Below are 23,032 nucleotides of genomic sequence, written 5' to 3'. Positions count from 1 at the left end.
GGCTGTATTTCTCCTTTAACTGAACTAGAGAAAACACTTGGATGATTAATGAAACATCTTCAACACTATAAATCAAAACCAATTGACAATCTATTACAATCTTCACAGACACTTGCATTTAGACTGTATGCCCTATTAGTACTTCCATCAGTTTTTTCAGCAATGCCTGACTACACACAGTAACAGAAATTTAAATTTCCCTAAATTTGGGGCTAAACAAATATTGTCTACATACAAGAGGCATGTATATTCTCACTTGAATACTGGCGCCTTTTGTGTATTTTTCACATCTGTGCAGTAAGCTAGCATAAAAAAAAAACTCCTGTTCGGGTGTTTTCTGTAATAAAGACCGGTCACTGCTGTTCGCTCTGCGTGTGCAAGGTGACTGATCTTGTATCTGCCCCCTGTAGTTTTCTGCAGGCACACTGTAGTGGGAGGACATTTTACGTTGCATCCACAGCTCTGCTTGACATAAAGGCTATGCAGGGCAGTTTGCAAAAGCATTTGGTGCACACAAAAAGAGTGTATTTATAAAAAAGTTTGTCCGTTGAAACTGCATGTAAATTCCTTCTGTGCAAATGGGGCAAATTCAAATGTAGATTTGGAAAATATTGCACTGGATGGAGAGGAAGACCATACTTATTTCCTAGGATTCCTTTAAGAAAACCAACTGGACGATATGTCTCAGAGGGGCGGTGATGTCATTACTTAGGGTTGAGCTAGAACGTCATCTTACTGAGCGGTTTGCGTTCTGCACAATCTTGCCTTTTCTTTTCTATGACATCTATATTGTAGAGACTGATGACCAGTATGAAGAGTGGCCCAGGATAAAAGCTTTCATACATCTTTATAGTAAAAAAGTGAGTTTGACCTTCTGTTAGTGAGGTCCATCAAATCAGGTGAAAGGACACATCGGTGCTATTTTCATTGGGGAGAAAGTGTGAATTCCTTATGCACATTAAAGAGATTTGTTGCGCTTTCTGAAGATTGTTGTCACGTGAAGAATGGGTGGTGTATGGGACTGTTATTGTTTTGGACACTTTCCAGATTTTTCTTTGAGATATATATTTCAAGAACAATATCTGCTATATTATACGTAATAAATATGTAGGTGGTGGCCCGTTTGAAACATCAATATACCAAAGAAGGTATCTTCCCTACAACTTATGAATCACAACAAAGTTCAGAAAATTCGGACATTGTATATACGTCCAATAGTAAATACACACTAGTTAAAATATCACACATTTTTATTGTATTAAAAAAAAAAAAAAAAAAGGATATCCTTTTGTATATAATAAAATGTGATATTTTAACTAGTGTGTATTTACTATTGGATGTATATTTTCTGAACCTTGTTGTGCTATATTATACTTTGCACATTTTTAAGATACATTTAGATTGTATAAACAATTAGAGAGAACTTATTATTCTAGGTATAGGCATTTTATTAGTGTGATCGATGATTGCACTTTGTGTGGTAGCTGCTCTGAAAAATTGTTTTTCTTCTTTCTTTCTGCACGATTAATATCACGGGGTTCCTTTATCTTATATTTCCTAGGAAAGTCAGCACAAAGTAGTACCCATAATGTAGTATTTTCTATATTCACACATTTTTGAACTGCAGAGAATATAGCCTGGGAACGTTCCATTTTGCCCTGTTTACACAGAATGATTTTAGATGCAATTTCAATGGACGAGCAGCTATGCAAGCTACTGCAAGCTTTATATTTGAATAAAAGCATTTTGTGCCAGTTCAGCTTCAGCTGAATTTGCTGTATTTTTTCTAAAACAATAATGTTACTATAGTATGTTGACTCTTTAGACCTAATAGAGTATTATAGGGAGCTTACTTTAAATCTAACTTAGGTAATACAAAATGCAGCAAATGAGAACTGTGGTCTTTACACACCTCTGAAACACGACGAAGCGCTTGGACACAATTGTAAAATGATCAAAGTGTAAAGCTGTCTTATTAAATGCCAAGCAGCCCCCTTGGGAGCAGCAAGAAAGAATTCCTTCAGGTCTGTGTTAATCGCTACCCTTCAGAGAGCAAGGAGGTCACATGAATTAAGAGCTCCTACACTTTTCTATGTGACCTCCACACCCAAAAGGTGACAGAAATTGTGTCAAGATGGCTGAATGCACCATAGCAATTATTTTTCCTCATAACATAAAATGCCTCTACAAAGGAAGGAAAGCTGATTAATAAGAGGCTATATCTAAAACAACAGAATGCAGGAAGTTATTGCAGGAATTAAAAATAACAAGATCTGCACTGTGAAGAACTTTTATGGAAGAACTCCACATTCATTAAAAAACTAGATGTTGCTTTGAAATGAAGAACCGCTGAATTCACTAACTACAACTAATCATGTCAATTTTTAAAGCAAATCAAATTGCAATTCATAACCAGTGATGTTCCAATTGTGTCTGGGTTTGATTCACGTGACGTTTGCAGAACAGACTAAAAACATCTGGGAATTGCGAACGTTAATCTGAACCCCACTGAAGTCAATAGGAGCCAATTCTTGAAAACATCTCCATTTTCAAGACTAATACACAAGGGATTGTCAAACAAAATTCATAGGGAATTGGGCACTGCCGAGAGGGAATGTATCAATGCAAAAAAAAAAAAAAAACACAGGAAACAGCTCTTTTAATCTGATTTTAAGGGTAATAGTACAAATGCACAATTCATTTAAATAACATTTTAGAATTTAGCGTTAAATTACATTTCCCCACTGCTTCATTCGGGTTAAACCAAGACCTTTATCCCAGATGTGGGTCATATGATTTATAAAGGAAACCCCCCCCCCCCAAAGAAACAAAACAAAAGACTACCACCCTCCTCCTTACAAGTAAGGTCACTGTTTGGGCCAGACACCCATGTCCTAGTAACCAATTAAGTAATCTACGTGGGGTTCCTCCAAAGTTTCATATCAGATCTGAAGGGGAAACCCTTAAGGGGAAAAAAACAAAACAAAAAACAAAAAAACATGGCCCCCCACCTCAAAATCCACACCGGACCATTATCAGACCATACAGTCTAGCATGGTCCCCTCTCATGAACCATAGCAGGCCACAATCATTCAGCATTGGGAGGGTACCTTGCTGGGGTTGGGGGCCCTGGCAAAGCACCTTGTTGCCATGTTGATGATGGCTTTTTCCTCACATCCCTGACCCCGTAGATACGGGGAACTTAGAATCTGGAAACCTCCATTAAAAAAGGGAGTGACCCCCTGATATCCCCCCAATGTGAAAGAATAAAGACTAGTAATCCTACTTATTCACATAAATCCCACACCAAAAAAGGGTCCCATGATGTAAATAGAAATATGCTTTCCAGCAATGCAGATATATTGTCAATCACAATGAACAACACCAGGTGACCCATCAAAACAAAATGACTCTTGGTGAACTCCCTATTGCAACTGACATTTCCTTGCCTGGCAGCTGAATAAAAACAATAGGGACAGGAGCTGGCTGAAGTCATGAACTAATTACACCAATGTCCTCACCAGGTTGCCTGTTGGCTTGTTTGCAATTTATTCCCCAAGGGTCTACAGAAGCATTTCTAGAATGAATACTAGCTTGTACAGACACCTTAGGATTCCTGCTAGTTGGGAAACTGAAAATATTTCTTCATCAAGATTTGGTGACCAGTTCCCTTAAATGTAAAAACAGGTTTGGAATTGTGATTTCTAAATATGGTCACCATGAGCTACATTACAATGTATGCAGTTTAACCAATTTACGCTGACGTCACATATACTGTGTATGCAGCATCACAGAACTGAGTCTTCTTCAGAGGAGCTGCATATACAGTATATGCACCAGTGTTTGTGCTGGGAACGCACTCCATATCACGCTCCCAGCACGCCGACCAAGCTGGGAGACATGATTCCCAATTACATAATCGCTGTGAGAAAAAAAAAGCACCCCTGTGCTCTCTTTCTCCTTCTGAATGGGAAAAAAGGTGCATTGAGAATTTATAAGAAAAACTGGAGTGGCCAAAATCTGGAGCAGATGTGACAACAACCAATCATTTTATATCTTTAATTTTCAAAACTTAGTTGAACAAGCTTGATTGCCATGTATGACTGCTTCATATTCTGTCTACTCCAGTTGTGAAAAATTCCCCCCCCCCATATCTTTTTCTCCTCGCCAGAGGAGAAAATTGTAAAAAAAAAAAAAAAAATTAAAAAATTAAAAAAAAAAGGTTTGTGTGTAAAAAATACATAAAGAGAAGATGGCTAAATCAAGGCTTGATCTAGATTCGTTTCAGGGTCAGTATCTTTAGGTGGAAAAAAAAATAAAATAAGAAAACAACTTTAGTGTCTGTGTTTTGGGATAGAGAATTTATTGGTGAGAGAATTTATTTTGCTTTTTTTTCTTTTTTTTTTTTTTAGTCTTAGCCCAGTAAAGCGGTGTGTTCCTGTTCTGCTCTTCTACCTATGGAGGGAGGAGAAACTGAGACACTTAGCAGTGTAGGGTAGTATTAGATGGACTGGTAGATTTAAATGGACTTGATGGACTTTACATAAGTGACTAACATAGTAAAGCAGAACTCTAGCCAACACCTTTTAAGCAGGTACAGCAGCAGTTTATTTTTTCCTTTTACCAAGGTGAATAAATGCTGACGATTGTAAATGGTTTCCCATAACACTCTAACTGCCACTTTACACCGGACAGGGTACAGGTACGTCTTTTTTCGCTATAGGGCTGACCTGTTGCAGTATATGTACTGTGGCTGGTCGGCAAGTGGTTAATCCAGTTGCTTTCTGCTTGCCATTTGAAACGAACTTCCTCTGGATTATTCTTTATGGGGCCAGTATGCTCTGATCTCGCCTTATGGCTAATAATAGATTTAGAAAAATTTGAAGAGATTTTATTATTCTTCTCCACTTTGTGTCTCTTGTGGTTTATTTTAGCGGCCCTGATCATGCTCTTACATTTCTTATTGTATTTTTTGTAGTGTTGGAATGCTGATGGTGACCCATCTGCTTTATTTATTACAGGTACCTATAGATGGCTGTCCGTTTACGCAGTGCTTTACATATATATTCATACATACACATGCTAGGGCCAATTTAGACAGGATCCAAATAACCATGTCTTTGGAGCGGAGGAAACCAGAGTATTCAGAGGAAACCCACACAGGCACAGGGGGAAATAGTTTTTAACCCTTTAACTGTCAGGTCCGCAAGTCGTATGGGGGAGACACTCCTCGTGGCTGAAGCCATACAGACCAGGTCTGTGTGTCACTTTCCCCATCCTGTATAGCTGGGGAAGAATCTAAAGCTAGGTTCACACTTGTGCGGGTGGTTTCTGCTGCGGTACCAAGCCTGTTTTTTGCAGCCGTGACCACACGCACATGAAACCGCAGCTGATGTGTGGTGATCCCGTTGATCCTATTGGTACCCCAACGCACTAGAAACCGCATTGCACTATGCTCAGCTGATGTGTGGTGATCCCGTTGATCCTATTGGTACCCCCACGCACTAGAAACCGCATTGCACTATGCGTTTTCCCTGCAACCATGTTTTCTGAAAAGGTGCATGGACAGTTTTCAGCAGATACCAGCAGCCTGTTCAAATGAATTGGTTGCTGTGCATGAGAAATGCAGCCGCAGGGAAAATGCACAAGTGTGAACCTAGCCTTAAGCAGTGCGGTCTGCACTGAATTTGATTATTTGGAGAGCAGGTGAGACATCAGGGGTCTCATTAAAAAAAAACTTGTCACCAAAAAATCATCACAAAGGGGACTTGTGTAAACCCCACCCCCAAAATTTGTGAGGCCTCCCTACCCCCACATACATACACGTATGAACGTAAACGCATGTGTTAGGGGCGCCTATGCATGAAAACATCAATTTTGATAGACACGCTCCCCAGAGTTAGAGCAATAATTCTAAAAAGTGTCGCCTATGAAAAAGATAGGGTACTCATTTCAGAGGCGCGAGCAATTTTAAGCCTTGACTTGTTGGGTATCTATTTACTCGGCACAGCCTCATCTTTTATATTTTGCCACAAATTGGGTAAATTATTGCATTTGTGTGTCCTAAGATTAAGTTTAGTGTATTATGTCTTTTCAAGACCTTTGCGCTAAGATCGTCTAACACAAAACATTGGACTTACCACCATTTTATTCTCTAGTCAATTAAACAGCTCTGGCGGTTAAATTCGTTTTTGTTTTTTTCCCTCCTTAATATGCTTTTTTACACTAGAAGTTAGCCAACTTATTACGTTGGCTCTCTTGAAATTTAATTTGTCTTCTATTTAAATCTGACATAGGATTTGTTACATGGCAGACAGGCAATTTGATGTATAGCACAGAGTAATTACTTTGTCTTCTCGCTTCAGCTGGTTTTCAGTCTAAGCTAGGCATACACAATGCGGCTAAAATTTGCTCAAGTGGTGGACCTGTTATCACAATCCCACCCAACATCCTTAGACTAAAGCTCAAAAGAGCTGAGCGGAAAATTGTTCACCAAATAAGATGTGGATAGGAGTGGGGAAGGACTCCAGTCAGATTTTTACTGCTGTCCAGGTTCCTCTGTTAGAGAGATTCTCCCTAGTCTCGGCTACAATGGTTTCACCAGATAGGAAGTGAGGGAAAAACTGACAGTCTGGGTTGCATCAGGGAGGAACTTAAAGGGTTGCCTACACAGATACTGAATTTCTGAGGGCTTGATGTGCCCCCTCCTCTTAAACACGCAATGGCTTTCAGGCCAGGAAAATGGCTGCTTGGCCACTGAGTATAGCATTGTGGGGGCAGAGGACAGCATACACATGTGACCATGCCTAGACATACTTCGCTTTGGACAGGACATTGGGGAACAGTGGTAAGAAAAAAAAAGAAAAAGAGTAGGAACCCAATGGAGCCTGTTATGCACCTTTACTGTTATCACTATGGGATTCATTTACTAAAACTGAAGAGTGCAAAATCTGGTACAGCTCTACATAGAAACCAATCAGCTTCCATTTTTTTTTTTTTTGGCAACTCTTAACTGAGCAAGCTGACATTAGAAGCCGATTGGCTACCATGTGCAGCTGCACAAGATTATGCACTCTCCAGTTTTAGTAAATCAACCCCTATGTGACAAGCTGCTATAGCAACACCCATTAATCTGTATACAGTATACTAATCTGTAATATAATCATATAAACATGACTCAGCAAGCAAAAAAAAATTAAACATTTGAAAATCATTTAAATACTTTCAGGTATATGTTACTCCAATAAAAACAAAAGGAGTACTTCATGAAAATACTCATTAGCGTCTGTTGACATGGAACCTTGCCATTGTATAGTTTTATAAAGTAAAACTTGGTCAGGATTCTGTTTCATCTCCAAAGCATATAGTAAGACACGCAACTGCAGGCCAATTACGCAGAACAAACATACACATAAAAAGCCTTTAAATTTTACCTTCTTTCTTTTACACATATCTGGAACTGTGTTCAAAACCCTGGAGCTGTGTCAAAGATCTGTTTGCATACAATAAACGATATCCATATGCTTATCATATGTAATCTAATCTCTTAATTCAACATAAAAATGCGGAATCCTGAGTATTTTCTACAGAACATTGAAGAGTCTGCCTCTTAGCTGTGGTCTTTGTGTCAGTGCCCTTTAACAAGTCTGCCTGTCATTCCTTTTATCACACTCTGCCACAGTCATCTCCCATGAATCGCTTTCCAGACTCCAGCAAAGATCATATTCTTCCCAAAAAAAGTTATCTGTTCAGTCTCACTATTTGTTTATAATAAACCTTGTCTGCGTATTGTGCTCAGAGACATATTTGGACAGAAAATGAAAACTAAATTTTCCAGTGGAATACTTGCTACAATAGAACCTTGCTTTCATGGAAAGGACTACACAGCCACAGTCTAAAACGTAATCATGGATTTTGCTGCTATCTTTAAAAGGAAAATCTGACTTTGCTGCGTAAATTGATGGTGCTATAGAAGTGCCTGTAATAAAAATATAAAATAAATACAATTTATGGGATTGCTAATCGAAGATCCATTGATAAAACTTATAAAAAAACAAAAAACAGAGCACTGAATTCCTGCTCACAAGGTGAAGCTGCTTAAATACTGACTGTGACGGGAGTCACTTTGGGCAGGGGGAACCCAGGATCCCTTGGGGAGGTTGGGAAACCCTTGTTTCCGCTCCCCATGCACCTCCTATGTATGTCTAAGTCACCTTGTGTCTCTAATAGGGGCACAGGGTGACCGAGAAATCCAGTCTGATCTGTACCAATCGGACTCACTGTACAACCACACTGGAATGTTTATATTATATATATATAATTTGTAGTCAGAGTCTTCACTTGGAAATGTGATCCCTAACTACCAAGACCTGAGGTGTGCCTTGGCCTAGCTGGCCAGTACTCCTGAAAGAGGGCATACTCTGAATGTATGAATATGAAAAAATGTACGATGTGTACAAGTATATGAAGGTCTGGGGGAAACGGGTGGGTGGGACCCTGAATACAAGCCGACGGAGGATCAGCGAGAGGAGGAGGAGGGATATATACCCCTCAGACTCCTCCAACAAAATACAGGCTAGCTTCTGGCCAGCCTTCTTACTTGTATTCAGAGTCTTCACTTGGAAATGCAATAGCTGGTTAATACGCCTGAAACAGGACGAAGACACGAAAGTAGGTGTGATAAGAAAGCTTGATGACGGGTAGTTAACAATCCGTCTATTAGAGTAGCGCACACCCGGATGGCTTCAGTATACAGATCCGGTATGTATCAGCTATGACAGTTGGTAAACCAACGTCCCATTAATTGATGATAAGAAGGGACCCCCTGTTTGGAACCTGCCCAGAACCCAAATAAACATTCCGTAAAGGATCTGGATAGAGCCTAATTTCTGGGAACACCCAGACTTGAGAACGAACTGCTTGTAGTGAGAGGATACGTGGGGGAAAGGGAGCAAGGGCTGACCCGAGGAGCCCCTGCAAAAATAATTGCAGAGAAGATTATACTTCAAAAGAACACTAGTTAAATAGCTCTGTGAACTTCCCACGAATCCCTGGACTGTTGGCGGATAAGGCCAATACACTGTGGAAATATGCATCGTTAAAAATGGAGAAACCATACCAAATACACAGAAAACTGGTCCCACATTATTTAAATCAGGGTGTGCTTCTGCTTGTAACCTGACAACTGAGTCGGAGTCCTGAACAGGGGAAGGAGGGCCAGACTTCTAGGGAATAAGTCTCATGGCATGATACAGCAAAAAGTGACTGTAAGCCCCCCTTTTGAACAGGCTGGGCATCAGAAAAAAGATGAATGGTCTCAAGTACCTGTCCAGTTCTCCAGGCAACCTCGCAATCAAGAGATTAGAGCTGAGAGTGGAACCCAGAATAATGATGACATTTGGCCCGGACCTACCACTTTGTGGGCCATCAAGGGGTGATGGCTTAGCACACACCCCGAGACAGACTGCAGATCCCTGGGCTGTAACCAGGGTCTCCACGCAGCATAAAATCAACTATTTGAATTACCCCTGACTCCCTGCAGGTACCCAAGATCCAATGGAGTGCTTGGCAAAGGTGTTAAAGCAAGTACTGCTTTTGACTCAAGGGTAAGCCCAGTGGTGAAACAACATCTGTGCCATTTATCTTAACTTACCAGCAGGCAGGTCTGCTGGAAGTAGCTGCAGGCATTAGTGATATCAGCTTGGATAGCCAATACCCCCCCAAATGTCACGAAGGAGTACTTCGATGAAATTATTTCCGCAGGAAAGAGAGCAGCCAAAATATAACAAATGATATCGAAAACTTGCTACTGGACACCCTGGTGGGCCGACCCACCGCCTTCAGAATGAAAGGTGAAGAACCAGACCAAGCACCCCTTGGAAATTACTGCCTCCAGTAACTTAATTGACAACGAAAGCATGACTGTCTGCTGAAGCCAAGATACTATATACAAAAGACTCAGACGAGATAGTGATGAGGCCTGCGTGCAGGCCTAAAAATCCTTCAGCAGGGGCTGTCTGAAGAACGGGAATGGGAGATTCCAACACAGCCCCAGACAAGGAACATTACTTGGCTCAAGCATATTAAACCAGAAAGCTTGACAAGACTGGCGGACTTAAGGGGATGCTGACCTTGCCTGCAGAAACATAGGAAGAGCAGGAGCTGGGGGTGCGCTGACACCCTGCCTCTGACCGAGCGAGCTTCGATCACCTCCATCCTGTCCTACAACCGTAACAGGCTGTGGAGAGCATATTTAGCCCACCTGAATCTGCGTTAAAAGAATAATGCCCCGAACATGTTCCATGCTGGTGGATAGGAGTAGCTGGGATGGAATTGGAAACAATCCGAAGCATACCGCCTTCCCGGCTTAAGTATAAACCAACTCCTTAATGACGAAGTGCTACCATGCTCTGTATCCCCACGTGGGGTGAAGGGATGAACATGAATTAGTTGCTACTGAAAGCGTGCGGCATGCCCAAACCCAAGGACACACAAACTTGAGAAAGTGACAGACAACCAGACATGGGAACAAAACACCCCTCTGTGCTTACCTGAGAATAAGGATGTAAGCAGTAATGACAAGACCATAGCATGTGAATGAATCTGATGATGACCTCCATCCTAGAGTATGCAATAAGTGAGCCCGAGTAACCTGCAGCGCAAAGACAGGTAATCGAAACTGAATACTCAGGGCTACCCACAATGATTGGTGTAATGAAATGAAAACGTGCATCGTATGACGTGGTGGTATACGGGTGAGGATACTGTGGTCAACAAACATTTAAAAACGAAACCTAAGCCCGTATGGATCTGTAGACGTGACAGATCCTGAGATGTGAGCACTAGATAACTAAACTCAGGTGTACAAAGAAACCTGAACGAAAGGTACGATGAGACATGGAAACAAATGAAGATGAAAAGGCTATTGGTGTATGCCGTAATTGCATGGCACCGACATGCCACGACATAACCGCTATGACAGAAACACGGTATGACAGAAACACGCTATGACAGGACCGCTGTGACAGGACCACGCTATGACAGAAACCCGATGTGACAGAACCGCTGTGACAGGATGAGGCTACGACTGGAACATGCTATGACTGAACACGCTATGACTGGAACACGTTATGAAAGCCCCGCTATGACTGAACACGTTATGACAGCCCCGCTATGGCTGAACACGTTATGACAGCCCCGCTACGACTGAACACGTTATGACAGCCCCGCTATGACTGAACATGCTATGATTGAACAAAGCTATGACAGAACACGCTATGACAGAACCGCTGTGAGGCATGGAATCATAAGAAATGACCATGGAAGTGGCGCTACCCCACCAGCGCCCCCTTCTCAGTACTTGCCCTCAGAGACCCCCCCCCAGGAAGCTTGCAGAGAGAGATGCCACAACAGACCTCACGAGTGATGACTGATGAACCTGCTGGACTGCACCCCCCCTGTGATTTGTGACCCCAAGGTAGCCTGGACTATCAAGTAAGTCTCAGCTGGCTCTCAGGGCCATGCCAGGACAGATCAAGCAAAACATGTCCTCGCTAGGATTTACTGAGAATCTGGTGACACACTGTATAGAAAGCAAACTAAAGGTAGACTTAGAGCAGGGGTTCTTAAACGGGGGAGACAATACCGCTTGTGGATATTGGATCCAAATGATGGGGGTATGGGATGAATCTCTGAATAATTAATAAAAATAGAAACGACATTCTCTGCTGTGCTGCGAGCAGCCCCCACCCCCGGCCCGTACATACCAGGACTAAAATGCTAACCAATGCGGCCCCCCCCCTTAACGCCCAGCGTAAACACCGCGAGGAGTGAGCGGGTGCGCGCCCCCCCCCATGATGCCCGGAGTGAGTCCTGGAAGAAGTGTGCAGGCGGGTGGGTGCCCCCCCCCAATGATGGCAGCGTGATCACCGGGAGAAGTAAGTGAGCGGGCGGGCGGATGGGCAGCCCCCCCCTTGCCCCCATGATGCTCAGCGAGCAGAGGTCCTGACAACCCTGAGGACTGAACCACAATCAGCCCTTGCAGGAAATATCTGACAGCTATGGCTACAAGATATCTAGGCCAAACAGCTGACTGAATCTAAATCGGGCCTGCACCCCTCCCCCTCGTCACCTGGAGACCACGAGGTGGGGAGAAGCACAAGTCCAGTGCTGCCTAATAACAGCGACAACCTAGTGAACCAGGGAAGACTGACCAATAAAGCTGCCAGTGGCAGAAGTTAATAACCCAGCCTGAAACCCGACAGGTAACTCAGCATAAATTGGAACAAGATATGACAATGGAGGCTACCAGAGGGTGGAAGACTTGGCTCTGGTGACCGGGGTGGGCTCTGCCCAACTAATGGTACCAGTCACCGACCTGTGCATAGTGAAATGCGGACGCCACCCCCCTGAAGACACCCTCTGGCCTTTATTTTACTGCAGGCATGAGCGCCGGGAGAAAGAAAATCCACCTGCTGCAGCCCAAACGCCGAGCTGCCATCTCGCTGTACAAAAACCGGAAGTGACGAAACCGGTAGAGAAGATGGAACCAACAATGAATACGAGTCAACGCACGATCAGACAGAGGAGGAGGGATATGTACCCCTCAGACTCCTCCTACAAATACAGGCTAGCCTCTGGCCAGCCTTCTTACACACACACACAAACACACACACTATAATATTTATATATATTGTCTCATTTTGTTGTGTACTCTTTGCTGTGTCGTTTGGGGTGTGGCTGTATTCCATTGTTCTATTGTGTCTGTCTGCCTTGGATATTATGGGATGTGTAAGTGTGTTTGCTGTGAGGAGGGGGGGATTCCTCCAACAGCTCTCCCTGCTGACTGGACAGTCTACCCCGCTCCCAGAATGCAAAGGGGGGGGGTTGTTCCGAGTATTAACTGTGTTTCTATAAACAGTTCATGTTGAGCAACTAAACAAGTACAGCCTAGTTTGTGGTTGTCAGCGGTTGGAATATCTATATTCAGACTGGGAAAAAGCGGTATATGACGAAAGCACTCAAGCAGAGTGTGAGACGTTTTGTTGCACTGACACCATTTAGTCAAAATCACGCCCTTTCCCCTATGCAGCAACCCTTCAGCTTCAATAAATCTGTATGGTGTAGCCAGAATAGGGAAGGCTGTAGTAGAAAGCTGCATTTTTTTTGTCTCCCCTCTAACATTTCTGCGTAGCTCTGCCAAGAAGAATCCAGCAAGTTCTTTGCATGGTTGGTCATTGATGATGGACAGCAATTTTGGGTTGCAATAAGCAGTAACGTGGAAGGGGATGGGGTTCTCCACTAAGGGAAGGTCAAAAATATCTACTGGACCCCTGGTCTGTAGCTTCATTACAAAATAATCCATAGAATTTAAAGCATGCTTTGTGGACATTAAACAGAGAGCCATGGGTACTAAATTATAGGAGAGGATGAGAGTTCTCTTGAATGATGTCTGAACAACCCTCTTCAAGGGGTGTTCTCCTTGGATGGCTCATTAGCATCGACTTCCTAGAGTTTTTTCCCCCAATTTCCACACACATTTTGTTGGCACCTTGCAGAACTAGGTTATTAAATTACACGTTGCTATGGAGTTAGCAACATGAGCATCATTAAGCCAGTCAACACTCACATAGCTAAAGCTATGGCAAAGTAACAAAAAAGTTCGTAAAATTTAGCAAAATCTTGTGAGATCACGCAGTTTGGGAATAAGTCTCTGGAAGGCACTGCTGATTTAGCCTTTTCCAGGGGGCACCTGTGAGGCCCTAGCTTTGTTGACAGTGCCTTGGGGAAATGAGGAAGTGGGATTACATGCAAGGTAAATACCACACTACATCTTTGAATAGACATAGGATTTGAGGCCTCATGCACACTGGACGTTTTTAACACTGCTCTGAGAGGCATCTTATTTCTTTTTTTCTGACTCCAACACCCCTGCATGTTCGCCTATATGTCAATGCGCACATAGACATTTAGAGAAGTTTAGAGGCAGGGGCGTTCAGAAAAAAAAAAACCCCACTGTGCAATGTCCAACCCATTGGCTCGTGTAATCATGTGTTACCACTAGGGGCATTTAGCAGTTGAGTGTGAATTAATTTAATTGGCAAAAATATTAATTTATTCTGGCAACTGAAATTAATTTACAGTCAATCATTTGACGTGCCTAAACACGCCTACATAAATTACACACGTTTCAAGCTTCTAGCATTTTTTCCTGCCAAAACACTGCTGCCAGGAGGAAAGGCATCTAGAAGAGATGGGTGTCTAAGGGGAAAGGTCCACTTCAAGGGAAATATTAGGAGACGAATTTGAAAAAAGAATAAAATTATAGTCTGATCATGAAATGACTGCAAGTCCATGATTTTCCTGGACAATCACTAATATTCCTAAAATTCAAGACAAATGTCAAAAGGTGCATGCTCAGGGCATAAACATGCATATTTGACTTGGAAAAATCCTGCATGTCAAAATCATTCCACAGTACAATTGCGTGGTGGTAGTCCATCTGACAGCCTTATCCACAAGGAGTACTAATTTAGAAAAGCATCCTCTATGTTGTTTTTTAATTTTAGTGTTCTCCTGAGAAGCTACTGTAAAAAGTGTGGGAGCTGAAGAACAAGAAATATTTTCACCTTGTTTCTATACTCTATCTCTCTCCAGTTTTCTCTTCACAGACATTTCTGTACTGGTTTACTTATCCCCAAGATTTACTGTGTTATGTTTTCAGTTAGTTGTACACATTGTACTAGATTACAGATGACAAGATCAGAACTTTCTGGCCTGGAGGGTCAACTGAACATCTCAAAAATGTATCCAAAGCCAGCAAGAAAAATCCCTGGCCAGATAAATATACTTACCAGCAAGTCAACAAGCTAATTTATTGATGTGTGGATACAGTCGGTCTTGAAGACATTACCCAAGACTCAAGTAAATAGGAGAGCATCTGTGTCAGACAACAGGTGGAGGCCAGGCAGAGGACTGTACAGCTGTTTGGCATGTCAGTGTTTCCTATGTTGGCTGACGTGTAGTCCCAAGCACATGGAGAATCAAACACATTAACACAGCTTGCAGAATCGTGGTGGGACAATTAACAGATACAATACTAAAATACAGAAATTCCCCCTATATAAAGAAGCAGATTTGGAGTTATCAAGTAAAAAATGCATATCTGATGCTACATTAATGCCAAAGACAAGCAGGTAGGTTAATTGGCTCCTAGGATATGTGAATGTGAGTTAGGGACCTTAGATTGTAAGGTCCTTGAGTGCAGGGACTGATGTTAATGTACAACATGTAAAGACAACGTACCTGTAAAAAATAAATAAGATAAATGAGCTTAAAAGTAGAGCTTCACCCTCCCCACTCACATTATGTCTCTCCACTCCCACCCCCTCCTCACTAACAATAAGATTTTTTTTTTTTCTTTTTTAAATACTTTTTTTCGGGAAATCTTTCTCACACTTTCTGGATCCTCATCTAGACTAAAATAACATATTCATTGCATACAGGATCCTGAGATATCCACATAACACATTCCAGAATACCTTGAGATACTCTATGGTGTATGTGCTATCAGGGGACCAAGCTAAGCTGCAAGTGCCAGGATATCACAGTCAGCTCCATGATGACATCAGAGAAGATGGTGGAGAGGGATCAAGCGCGCAGTAGTGGATTCCTACAGAACACCGCTGGGCATGTGAATATGCTTTTTGTGTATAACCCAGCAACAAAAGGTAAGAGGTCAGAGGGGGAAATAGGGGGTGTGAAGTTCTTATAACAGTTATCTAAGGTGTTCAAACTGCATTTCCTTAGAAAAAAAGATTTTACTTTATTGTAGTAAAAATCAGTTAGACATGTTTCAGCTAGGGAGCTGTGAGGAAAGACGCAGAGCTAAGATACAGCATCTGCACATAAACAATGGGATGTGTTTAATGGTCAGGAAGACCCCGCAGAGGTACTCAGAGCAGTAAAGCTGCCACAAGAGAGCTAGGAGGCTGAATGCTATGTCTTTGCTGTGATGGTGAGAACCCCCTGTGTGGGAGGGAAGACCTAGCTGTATGAACTTTGACTTGCTTTTACATAAAAGTGGGCTAACATGCCCTAAAATACAGTTTTTGACTAGCGCAGCTCTTTGAAATGTACCTACATACCTATATATATCTCGAATGATGCAGTGCAACTACTATAAAAGTCCAAAATAAAGTCCAAAAGAGGATTCCAACCACCGATGTGTAAATTGTGAAAATGACCTACTCCAAATCAAACAAACATCTATTGTACCAAAAAGCATGTATTGACCTCATTATACTTTGGAGGTCAAAAATGGAGGTAAGTGTTTACTTTACAGCACGAGGTGTATGCACGCATGCCATGATAGAGGCTTGATTTGGAAAAGATCATGTTCACATTTTTCACATTGGTGGATGGAATCACCTTTTAGACTTTTATAGGTCACATGATGGATATTATATATTTATGTAAACGTTGCGCTTTATATGTGTAATGTTGGTGCTATAGGCCCTTTAGGCCCCAACTATCCTTGTTGTTGGATCTGTAATATAGTCCTCTCATGCGGGCCTATGGCATAAATGGGCTGGCATACGCCGGCCTGACCCCACTGTCTGATTTCCTATACATTATCTTTTTATGGTTATTAATAAGCTGATGTTCCTCTACAAGGATTGTACCATTTTCTTCCATGCTAATGGACTCCCGTTCGATCACTTTATTTTTTACATACTATACCCTCGTCTCAATTCTGACTGGGTTCACTGAACAGTCCAGTTCTGGCATTATGGTTTATATGTGTACCTATAATGCCCCGTACACACGGTCGGATTTTCCGACGGAAAATGTGTGATAGGACCTTGTTGTTGGAAATTCCGACCGTGTGTAGGCTCCATCACACATTTTCCATTGGATTTTCCGACCCACAAAGTTTGAGAGCAGGATATAAAATTTTCCGACAACAAAATCCGTTGTTGGAAATTCCGATCGTGTGTACACAAATCCGACGGACAAAGTGCCACGCATGCTCAGAATAAATAAAAGGATGAAAGCTATTGGCCACTACCCCGTTTATAGTCCCGACGTACGTGTTTTACGTCACCGCGTTTAGAACGATCGGATTTTCCGACAACTTTGTGTGACCGTGTGTATGCAAGACAAGTTTGAGCCAACATCCGTCGGAAAAAATCCATGGATTTTGTTGTCGGAATGTCCGAACAAAGTCCGACCGTGTGTACGGGGCATAACAGTGCGTGTGCAGTGCCATTTACGAGATTGCTTTTCTGTTATGTTTAGTTTTTTACTTGAAAAATTTTATTAAAAATGATTGAAACAGAAAAGTTAGGCTGCATCATTTGATATACATGTTTACTTGGAAAGTGCAGTAGAATTACTTTAACGGCGTTAAGCTTGCAACTTCTGATTTATTTATTTTTATGATTTTGGAGATTGTTACTGTGCAGATTGTCTCACTTTCTTCTTTGATGTTTTTAGATTTGTATTAATGTGACAAAGGCTCGCTTGGTCAGATTTTTAGTGCGGTTTGTTTGGAAGAATTTCCCCGCACTCCCTGTCCTGCTCACCACATGGAGAATTTGAAGAAATCTCACCAATGGGGCCAGTTTTGGTTTAATAGAAGTTTTTTGACATGTTGTTACTGTGCTTAGCATATCCTGACTTCTTTTATACTGCTTTACTGAATATGTTCATATCTGTTAAAGTAAATCTGTCTGGTTACTGGTATGAATGTAATTTTCACTTTCAATGTGTGTTTTGTTCTACCCATAAATTTACCTAGTTTCAATGTGTGCTTTGTGGTTGTTAAAGCTGAACCTCACACAAGCAGCTTAAAAACAGCACACTAAAGAAATATTTATAATGGTGCTGGTTTTTCTGCCAAAGGATTTGCGTTTCTGTCCATGCAGTTCCTAGGTTTAGACAGCTCTGCCACACCACACAGCCCCCATCTGGGGTTGCTACAACCCTGAACAAGAGTTCCTGAGAAAAAAAAAAAAACTGAGAAACCTTGCCCGATTTCCACTGCTTTCACAGGCACCAGGTCTGTCCATAAGTGGCTCTTCTTACACAGCTTACACTCACTAGTGCCCTAATCAGAACAGCTTTTACAACTAGAGCACTTTTGTTTAGGAAAAAACTGTGCACGCAGATATCATGGTATGGTCAGAATATGCTTGAACTTTAAGCCCGGGTTCACACCTATGCGAATTAGATGTGCGTTTCCGCACATCTAATTCGCATAGCAGGAGAATGTGACTGGTTCGCATATCTCCGGGGCGGCTGCGGTGCACACTGCACAAAAACGCTGTGCGTCTTTGGCTGCGTTTCAGGGCCGAATTCAGGCATAGAATCGGCCCTGATTAGTCCCTGAAACGGTGAACAGGGACGCACAGCGCTCCTGTGCGGTCCGCAGCGCATTATGGTGTGAACCCGGGCTTAAACTGAACACCAAGCTAATTTTTATTTATTTTTTTTTTAAATGTCCCCAGGTGTACCCCTTCTTTACCACAAAATATATCTCAGTTGTCTGGGATGAATGATGCCCAGCATCACTCAGTCCAAAAGCTTGGGGACTCTACTGTAAATTCAGAGCATTATAGCTGCTCCCCATGAGAGAGCATCACCAAGGTGCCCTTCATTTGCACTGTACATAAGTATGAACCACCCAGCCTGGAGAAGAGGCGCAGTGTCAAGGGACTAGCCTGAAGATTCAAGGATTTAAAAGGCATTACAAACGTTCCTACCTGCACCTTATGTTTTTCGACTGTGTAAGATGTCATTTTGTGGTGTCATTTGTTACCATGTACATATAGCGTATTGTAGAGTAAATCTTCACATTCCTGTGTCAGAATTTTCTATTTGTGTTGAAACATGAGGCATGCTGCATGCCACTGCACAGGTAATGCATGACCTCTGTCTGTAGTGTCAGAACTGACACTTCCTGTGATGAAACTATGTATCCCACAATCCCCGAGTTTTTGAGTTTAGTGCCCTGCAGGTGTTCCGTCAGATTAGGCGTCTGGTCAGATTTTGCAACAGGAGTGACGTTCCGTCCACGGCCATCTTGGTACACTCCGCACTCAGCCACACTAAGCCTACAGTCTGAAGTCGCCAAGCGGACATCTTTTTACACCCACCGAAGTCTTGCATTTCACAATTATTTTTACGAGTAAACTTAGCTTATATAGTGAAATATAGTACTTAGAACTCCGTGACACTGTTTTGATGTTGAATTTTAAAAGCAGCGGCAAGTCTGCTGATCTCACAGATTTGGTAATCTTACACAAGTAAAATTCAACATCAAAACAGTGTCACGGACTTCTAAATACTGTATTTCATGATACAAGCTCAGTTTACTGGTAAAAATAAGTGTGAAATGCAAGACTTCGGTGGGTGTAAAAAGATGTCCACTTGGCACCTACAGGCTATAGGCTTACTGCGCCTGAGTGCGGGGTGTACCAAGATGGCCGCGATGGAATGTCTCTTCTGTTACAAGATTTGATGGATCGTCTAATCTGACCGAACACAGGTTACAGCTACACAGTAATTAGATCTGACAGACACAGTCAGAACATTCACATATACACACACACAGAGTTCACTTTTTTTTTTGCAATGATGTGTTTCATTATAATAGCTCTCCCGCATTTATGATGCAATACACAGAGGGTGACAAGGCATGCATTGAACACTGTGTATCCCAATGCAGGAAGCTTCCTTGCCTCTTTGGTGCATACAGACAAGCTATCTGAAGCAACACATGGACATAGGGGGGTCAGTCAGCCATGACACTACAAACTGTAGTCACAGCAGTTACAAGATAAGGCAAACAAACACAATAAGGATTAAAACTACGCAAATATCTAGTTAAAACATAAACATTGAAAATTTAAATATAGCCAGTTGGAGCCACAAGGGGGGTGGGGGTCGATTTGGAGGGGGAATATACCAGGGCCTAATGTTAAAGAGCTTGTAAACCCTGGTGTAAAAAAAAAAAAAAAACCCTGTAAGACAAATGCATAATGAGCTATTATGCATTGCATACCAGCTCATTATGATATCCTTTCTTTTTCTGGTGGAGCCGCGATGACGTCACTTCCGCGCATGTCCGCGGAAGCCGGAGTTTGCGGCACGGGCTCTGAAGGTTCAGCAAGGTAAGCCAGACCTTCAGAGCCCGTGCGCTGATGACATAATCGGCTGCATACACTCAGAATATCTCCTAAACTGTGCAAGTTTTGGAGAAATTCACAGTACCTACAGGTAAGCCTTGTTATAGGCTTACCTGTAGGTACAAGTACAAAATTAGACTTTACTTCCTCTTTAAGCTTCAGGGAGCCTTTAAAGCCCATACTCATTGTAACATAGGTCTTGTCCTACGCATTGATGAACTAGGTCTCCTTCATTGATCTATTACAGACCATTAAGACATCAGTATACTATTTAGAAGTTACTGTTTCAATTACAAAACACTTCTTGCTGCTGAATAAAAATGTCAACGTGAGAAAAAAAACAAATCATGAAAAAAATTGCAGTTTATAGTAAGTTTTTTTTTTTTATATTTATGATTGTTTACCTTTAAGCACCTTTTGAATATGTTTTCCTCCTTTTTCTATTTTAAAATCCAGGTACAGGGTGGGTGTTCGTGTGTAAACTTTTGACTGAAAGAAAACGAAAAAAAAAAACCCATAAAATTACCCATTTAAACTATAGGTTTTAAAGTCTTAACAAAATCTTTCCAAGCCATTGAGAACCTTTAATATGTGTATACAGTGCCTTGAAAAAGTATTCATACCCCTTGAAATTTTCCACATTTTGTCATGTTACAACCAAAAACGTAAATGTATTTTTTGGGAATTTTATGTGATAGACCAACGCGCAAAGTGGCACATTGTCAAGGGTAAGGAAAATGATAAATGGTTTTCAATTTTTTTTACAAATAAATATCTGAAAAGTGTGGCGTACATTTGTATTCAGCTCCCTCTACTCCGATACCCCTAACTAAAATCTAGTGGAACCAACTGCCTTCAGAAAACACCTAATTAGTAAATAGAGCCCACCTGTGTGTAATTGAATCTCAGTATAAATACAGCTGTTCTGTGAAGCCCTAAGAGGTTTGTTAGAGAACCTTAGTGAACAAACAGCATCATCATGAAGGCCAAGGAACACACCAGACAGGTCAGGGATAAAAGTTGTGTAGGAGTTTAAAGCAGGATTACATTATAATTTTTTTTCCAAAGCTTTGAACATCTCACAAAGCACTGTTCAATCCATCATCCGATAATGGAAAGAGTATGGGACAACTGCAAACCTACCAAGACATGGCAGTTCCCCTAAACTGACAGGCGAGGCAAGAGCATTAATCAGTGAAGCAGCCAAGCAGAAGCAGTTGATGGGCCAACGTCCACTGGGTCTGGTAAGCAGGAAGGTAGGAATAGTCCACCATTGTGCAACAACCAACCACTGGTGTAGGGCCATGGATGCTCGGGAGCCGAGCCGGAGTCCGCCAGCGCTCCCGTGTGATGTTACCATGACACCGAGGCAGAAGGGCCGGACCAGAGGGAGCTGCCAATCAAATCAAACAACTGGACTTCTGCTAAATGCAGGAGAAGCAAAGTCCATTTAGAAGTCCGCATCGTCACGGCAACAAACTCTCACTGCATTGCAGACTGGTTTGATTGGCAGCTCCCTTCAGTCCGGCCCTTCCGCCTCGGTGACAGCTCCCGAGCGTTTATGGTCCTACACCAGCAGTCACTTGTTGCACAACAGTGGATTATTCCTACGTTCCTGCCTCCCGGACCCAGAGGACCTTAGCCCATCAACATTCATCTATCCCAGCTTGGTATCGTATCATCTTCAATGGTTTATCTATCTTTGTTCCAATAAACTACTTTTAGCCTTCACTACTGGCTTGACAATGAATTACTGGAGGTTCCATGTTCCCACTGATATCCTGATAGCGCTTTCTCATTTCCATTTTCAACCTCAGTCACTGTGTGTGCTTTTATTGAAGGCTGCATCGGACTGGCCCCTGGGCAGTGGACAGTGAGATTCTCTATAGGGCTCAGCGCTTGGAACATTGTGTTGTTTCTAAGAGGCCCATGGTAACTCTGGAGGAACTGCAGAGATCCACAGCTCAGGTGGAGAATCTGTCCACAGGACAACTATTAGTCGTGCACTCCACAAATCTGGCTTTTGTGGAAGAGTGGCAAGAAGAAAGCCATTGTTAAAAGAAAGGAATAAGAAGTCCCATTTGAAGTTTGCGAGAAGCAATGTGGTAGACGCAGCAAACCAGAAAACATGTGGAAGAAGGTGCTCTGTTCAGATGAGACAAAAATGTAACTTTTTGGCTTAAAAGCAAAAACACACCATGAACACACTATCCCCAGCGTGAAACATGCTGGTGGCAGCATCATGTTGTGGGTATGCTTTTCTTTAGCAGGGACGGGGAAAATGGTCAGGGCAATCTTAAAAGAAAACCTGTTAGAGTCTGCAGACTTGAGAATGGGGCAGAGGACCCTAAATATACAGCCAGATCTACAATGGAATGCTTTAGATCAAAGCATATTCATGTGTTGGAATGGGCCAGTCAAAGTCCAGACTGACTCGGGGGGCTTAATACAAATGCACGCCACACTTTTAAGATACTTGTAAAAAAATAGTAAAAAAAAAACATTCATCATTTTCCTTCCACTTTACAATTATGTTCCACTTTGAGTTGGTCTATCACATAAAATACATTTGTGTTTTTTGTTATAACATGACATAATAAAGGAAGATTTCAAGGGGTATGAATACTTTCTCAAGGCACTGTATATACACATTTGAGCCAAATGCCATTGCTACCTGCATAAATCATTATAAGGACACAGCTCTGTGCCCCCAACTGGCTTTGGGCCCATGGCAGTTGCATGGTTGCTACTGCTATGGGTAAAGCCCTGAATAAAAGGAGCATGAAAAACATGCAGTACACTTAAATAATGGGCTATATGAACTTTCTAAATGAGCTCTCTAC

General features: G+C 42.1%; 1 protein-coding gene across 2 annotated transcripts in view; it reads right to left on the bottom strand.

Moving 5' to 3' along the window:
- PIR (pirin) overlaps nt 1-23,032 on the bottom strand; it is a 73,176-nt gene that overhangs the window by 11,185 nt on the left and 38,959 nt on the right. For both annotated transcript variants that reach the window (XM_073616940.1, XM_073616942.1), the window contains exon 6: nt 20,594-20,678. In XM_073616940.1, coding sequence (XP_073473041.1) covers nt 20,594-20,678 — 85 coding nt within the window. The remainder of the gene's footprint in view (nt 1-20,593; nt 20,679-23,032) is intronic.

This window comes from Aquarana catesbeiana, linkage group LG02, assembly GCF_042186555.1.
Source record: "Aquarana catesbeiana isolate 2022-GZ linkage group LG02, ASM4218655v1, whole genome shotgun sequence".
Classification (NCBI taxonomy): domain Eukaryota; kingdom Metazoa; phylum Chordata; class Amphibia; order Anura; family Ranidae; genus Aquarana; species Aquarana catesbeiana.
Note: the sequence above shows the minus strand (reverse complement) of the source record. Positions and strands in the feature narration are given on the sequence as shown.